We start from the raw sequence: 5,599 nt of genomic DNA, 5'->3' as shown, positions 1-5,599 counted from the left end.
CCCTACCTTCTGCCCACAGCCCGTGCTGCCGAGGGGCATTGCCCCCACAGCAGCCACAAAAGGGGACTGGTGCTGCAGGGCACTGGTGCTACTGGCCTTTTGGTGGAGGCAGATCCCTGTGGCTGGAGGATGCAGTAAGCAAGGCCTCAAACCCCACTTTTTCCTCATGCTGCCAGTCTGTCCCCCTGAGGGAATGTGTCCCCCTCTAAGGGTGACATGGGACCTCACTCTGGTGGCACTGGGACCTGCCCGGTGTGCAGCTGCCTTCTGCCTGAGACCTGTCAGGATGCAGGTGAAGGCTCAGCCCTCCGGCCGCATCCCCTGAGCCTCTGTCTCGGTTTGTTCTTTTAGGTTGAGTTTTTGTGTTTTAATCTGCTGGATTTGGTTTTATTTTTTTAAATGCAGTTGTTTGTATTTTTAACTGTGTAGTTCCCCCACCTGAAGGAGGTGCTGCTCGAAATACCTCCTTATAAGGGGGACATGGCGATCTGCTTGGAACTCACTGGTATAGAAACTCCAGGGCAGGCCTGCTCCTGGTTCCCCACCCCTGGATGGGGCTGGCATTTGCCAGGTGTCCTCTCTTCCCAGCAGTTCTCCTGTCCCCCTTGGGAGAGGTGTCCCTTGAGGCTTCCTGGCTGCAGGGCAGTGGAGTGGCCAGGCAGCCTGTTTGCAGTGGGGGGAGCATGAGGGAGAGGGGTTTGGCACTGGGGTGCTGCAAAGGGTTGGTCCCTCACTGGTGCAGCGTCGCCTGCCGTGACCGATGGCTCGATGAGGTTGGGCTGGTGGTACAAGGTGAGCTCTGTGCTCTGGGGCTAGCAGTCAGTCGAGGGTGCCTCTGCATCGCAGGGGGATGCTTTTAGCCTCTGGCACAGGAGAGCATCCAGCACCATCTCAGCAGGGGTGGGATGTGGGGTGGCAGTGGGGTTTTTGGAAGGACGGTGTGGCCTGTGTATGTGTGAGAAGGGTGTGGAGGGACCAGGGAGCAATGCACTGGCAGAAGGCATCTAGGGGCAGTGGCTCTTGCAGCAGATGCCCTGGCTTGAGGCTGGGCTGTCGCCCCTTGTGGGCTGTCCCTGGGGGTGGGTAGCAGGGTCCAGAGGTTAGGGGGAGAGGCTGGAGCCAGGAGAGGTGGCCACAGGGCTTGGTCGGTGAGGATGGCTGCAAGCCTCGCTGCTGGGGGCGAGGCTGCTGCACAGCAGCATCTCTCCCCCACTTGCAGCATCCAAAGCCAGGGCTAGTCAGGGAAAGGGGATTCCGCTCCCCTGGGGTTTTTGCCTCCTCCTCTCTTGCTTCTGCTCGTTTTCCCCAGGGGAGCAGCTGCTCTCCCGCTTGCTGTCCATCTCTGCAAGCCCTGGGGCTGCCAGACGCTGGTTCGCCTTGGTCTTGCTTGTCCAAGCCAAGGCCTCCTGCTGCTACCCAGAGCTGGAACCTCCTTCCCTGGAGCTGCCTCAGCAGCACACCTCCATCCACCCTGTTTTGTTTGAAGCACTTTAATGTCATGGGACAGCAGTTGAGAGACTGCCCATGTCCCTTTCTAGAAGCACTGAGTACATTTAGAGAAGAGGGAGAAGATTTTGGCATATTTGTGGTTTCCACCCTCCACCATGGACTTCGTCTGGAAGCAGTGGGACTTGCAAGCCTGGCAGAGGTCTCCAGGGCAGGGTTGTGCCCAGCACTGACACTGCTACCCAGCACTGATCGTTACGAGGAACACTGGAACTGGCCAAGGCACTGAGTTCTTTGTAAGGGAGAGCAAGGGGCTGCCCTGGCCACCAAGTGGAGCCCTCCCCACAGGACTATTGCACAGCGTGGCAACAAAAATGCCGTCCCCAATAAACTAAGCTAATAAGGTGCCTGGTTCTGTTGTGGCATTGTTTCAGGTGGGGTAACAGTGTGTATCCCCACCTTGGGGTCAGTGCTGCAGTGCCTGTTGGCCCCCGCGGCAGGGAGGGAGTGGGATATGCGAGCTGATGGCAGGGGCAGCAGGGGCACAATTTGTGCAACTGGTGCTGCATCACCAGACTTCACTGGGAAGGGGTTATTGTCATCACCCTTTGACTAATCCATCTGGTTTGTGGGCTCCCCCTGCAAACTGCCCACTGGACTCAGGGCAGGAGGTACAAGCCACTGAGTAAGGGGCTCCCTGTCCCCTTCCTGAGCCTGCCTTTGCTGCTGACAGAGGGGCCCATGGGCATGGCTTGGCTGCCCTGTCCCTGCTTTTGCATCCCTGTCCCACTCAGCCCAGCTCTCTCGTTGCAGCAGTGTCATACATCGCCCCATAAACACCATAGACACAGGAGATGCAAACTGTAAACTTTAAAACAACTGTTGAAGAATGTGCTGGCTCCACATAGAGCAAGGCAGGGCTTCCCTGCAGGCAGCACAGCATGAGGAGGAGCCAGGTTCTGGAGGCTTTTACCTAGAAAAGCCCTGCTCAGCCTAAAACTAAGCTGTGGTTAGCAGCAGCAGCGGCGACTTGGACTTACTCCTGAGGATGGTGGTTGTAGAAGAAGTTTCTGGCAGGTGTAAGCACGTTGAGGATGGTCTTTCACATTCTGGCAGCAGAATGACCCTGCATGGCCCCGTGGGGCTCCAGCAGCTGCCCCAGCATGGCAGCTCAGCAGGGGCTGATGGCAGAGGAGACCTGCAAAACTCTTGGGCTTGCGCTATTACAGTGAGCCCTCCAACAGCACTTGGGGCCATCCCTGGCTGAGGTGCGAGGTGCAAGCTGGTACTCGGGCAAAGGCATGTCTGCCCCAGCATAAAGGGGCACAAGCAATCTCCAGACATCCTGTGGCCATCACGGAGAGAGCGTGCGGGGGGCGTAGCGACGCTCGAACTGCCCCACGTCGAACTTGCGCTTGCAGCCGGCATAGTTCATGTAGCGGATCTTCCCGAAGACGGCCCGCTCTGTCCAGCCATGGTCGTGTATGCCGCAGATGGACCAGAGGCAGCCTGCCGAGCATGGGGAGAGAGCATCAGCGGTGGCATCTGGAGAGCAGGCGGGATATGGGTGCAAAGCAGGATGGGCTGGAGCATGGGCTAGGTTGTCTGCAGAAAGCCCCCTCACCTCCACTGCAGCCTAGGCCATCACAGGTAAGACTCCCCGCCCCATGCCCCCATCCTGCAGCTTGCCTACGTATCCGTTAGGGTCCCTCCCATCCAGCTCATAGCGGTCGTTGAGGTAGATGGCAAACTGCAGGGCCTCCTCGGGTGAGTGGGTCCACTCCAGGATCTTCTTGGCCCAATACATCCGCAGGAAACCGTGCATCTTGCCCTCTCGGACCATTTGGAGCTGGGGGAAGAGGGACAGCTGCAGGGATCGGTCCGTGCCAGCCAGGCCTCTGTCCCTTGGGCAAATCAGCATTTTGTGGGGGACATGTGGGGCACTACCTGGGCAGCGTTCCAGAGTGGGTCGTGCGTGGTCCCCTGCTCCAGCTCCTGCAGGTTGTAGAGAAAAGGTCTCTTGTCTTTGGCATGGAGCTTCAGAGTGGTTTGCGCCCAGCTGTAGGCACCTGTGAGCAAAAGGGACGAGGAGCAACGCTGAGCAACCTGCTCCCGCAGAGCCCAGAGGAAGGGATGGACAATTGGGCTACTGAGGGTACATGCCCTGTAGACACCAGCCTTGAAGAGGGCACCTGCCAGGTCCTACCTCATATTAGTGCCCCCACAGTCTCTCTTCTATCAGAAATGGGATTGCCAAGTTGGGGTGACCAGTTACATACCAGCCTGGCCACCAGTGTTGCCCGCCCAACCCAGTGTGTTACCTTGCACGCTGTCATAGTTCTCATTGTAGTAGCAAAAGTTTTCAGCCAGCTCCCGCCGCACCACGGCCTCCTCCACGAACACTTCCACTGACTCCTTGTACTTGCTCCGGTGCTTCTGCACCTCCAGGATGGCTCGTTGAGTGGAAACCTGGCCTAGGGACGTGGGGAGGGAGCAAGTCAGGCTGCCAGTCTAAAAACACTGTGCTCGGTCCTGCTGCATCGGGGGAAGCCTGGGATGCTCACCGAAGTGGAACCATGGGGACAGGTTGCTGAGTGCTGCCTTGTTGGGATTGTTTCGGTGAGAGCCGAAGGATTTCAGCCGGTCCGCAATGAAGGACTGCAGCACAGCCAGACCTGCAGCCGTGCCAGGGGTCGCCCACTCCACCTCCTTCACGGTGCGGTCCACCTGCAAGCTGGAATAACAGGCCTCCCAAGCGATGGGCTGGGCGGCAACCAAGCAGTGTGAGCACGTTTGCAGATGCTCTTCAACCAGGGCTGCCCTGAGTGTTATGTCCCCTGGATGTCCCCAGCCAACAAGTCCCCAGGTCACGCAAGCCTTCTCCTCTTAACCAGCCCTGCACGGCAGAGATGGGGGAAATGAACGAATGTGGGAACCCCCCTTTCCCAGGGCATCCCCGTTTCCACCATCTGCATGTGACCTTCAGGCAGATGACTGTCCCCATCCCCTCCCAAGATTATGAAGCAGATAAGAAACTCCCTGGGACTACGTGGGTCTTCTGCTGGTACCTCTGCTGGGCAGGAGGGAGGATATGGGTGACGAACAACAGGGGGGAACTCGGTGAGGAACTCAGGGAGCTGAGGGTTGATCTTGCATCGGAAGGTCCAGGCGCTGTATTCCTGCTTGGGGGAGGCAACCCAGCAGGGCACGATGTTGTGGGCATCAACCTGGGAAGCAAAGCCATGGAGGAGGGTGTGAGCAGGAGAAGTGAATTGTCCTGATGACATGACACATGCGTTCCCTACTTGGTCACTCCAGTGCACCTCTGCAGGCACAAAATGCAGGAGACCAGTTTCTCCTGTGTCTCACCAGCCTGAGATTTTCCCTCACAGAGTGTGGGCACCCACCTGTGCAAATGGCACATCCTCTGGCAACTGGTCCCTGACGTCCTCCACCCACTGCCGGGGGAGTCGGAGGGGGCAGAAGTCTGTCACCAGCCCGCCCACTCCATGCTCCACCACAAATGTGGGCAGCACATCCTTGGCATAGCCCAGCAGCAAGTGGAAGGGGATGTTCAGCTCTGCGCACTCCTGCAGCGAGAGGGAACCAGCTAAGGAATGGTTTATGCCTCTGCAGACCCCATCCCACCACCATCTGCTGAAGGGATGGATCTGCCTCCCCCGTTCCCCAGGAGCCCTGTCCCACCTAGCACGGAATGCCCACCTTGGCCACCTCCTGCAGGCCCCTCAGCATGAAACTGTAGTGGCGGATGGTGGCATCCAGGAATTTGGGCACCAGGCAGAAGCAGACGTGCAGCGGCAGCTCCTGTTTAAGGGCCAGGCGTTGGGCATAGAGGAAAGCCCAGTTATCTGAGGAGAAAGGGCACGGGGCAGCGTCAGGGGGACGCTTTGTTGAGGGGATGGAGATGGAGTTTTGCAAGAGCAATTCCCCCCAGTCCCCACTGCAGAGGCAGGGGGACCAGCTCCAAGGCCTACAATGAGAAGAGACCACGAAAAAAGAGAAGTTTTTGCCACCCACGGGAGCTCTCCTTCCCGGCCCCCTCCGCCAGCTGGTTCGCACCTTGCACCCGCTGGTCTCGGGACATCCAGTAAAGGATGCACCGAGCATCATCCTTCAGGTCCGCGCCCTGCGC

At 58.5% G+C, this 5,599-nt stretch overlaps 1 protein-coding gene across 1 annotated transcript in view; it reads right to left on the bottom strand.

Moving 5' to 3' along the window:
* Positions 1 to 2,800: 2,800 nt before the first annotated feature.
* The window catches only part of LOC104499017 (deoxyribodipyrimidine photo-lyase-like), a 5,113-nt gene continuing 2,314 nt past the window's right edge, over positions 2,801 to 5,599 (bottom strand). Inside the window, exons 2-10 of the mRNA XM_010142467.1 lie at positions 5,527 to 5,593; positions 5,170 to 5,315; positions 4,854 to 5,036; positions 4,515 to 4,673; positions 4,011 to 4,209; positions 3,768 to 3,920; positions 3,394 to 3,515; positions 3,136 to 3,295; positions 2,801 to 2,955 (exon numbers count right to left, since the gene is read on the bottom strand). Coding sequence (XP_010140769.1) covers positions 2,801 to 2,955; positions 3,136 to 3,295; positions 3,394 to 3,515; positions 3,768 to 3,920; positions 4,011 to 4,209; positions 4,515 to 4,673; positions 4,854 to 5,036; positions 5,170 to 5,315; positions 5,527 to 5,593 — 1,344 coding nt within the window. The remainder of the gene's footprint in view (positions 2,956 to 3,135; positions 3,296 to 3,393; positions 3,516 to 3,767; positions 3,921 to 4,010; positions 4,210 to 4,514; positions 4,674 to 4,853; positions 5,037 to 5,169; positions 5,316 to 5,526; positions 5,594 to 5,599) is intronic.

This window comes from Buceros rhinoceros, unplaced genomic scaffold (assembly GCF_000710305.1).
Source record: "Buceros rhinoceros silvestris isolate BGI_N320 unplaced genomic scaffold, ASM71030v1 scaffold22208, whole genome shotgun sequence".
Lineage (NCBI taxonomy): Eukaryota > Metazoa > Chordata > Aves > Bucerotiformes > Bucerotidae > Buceros > Buceros rhinoceros.
Note: the sequence above shows the minus strand (reverse complement) of the source record. Positions and strands in the feature narration are given on the sequence as shown.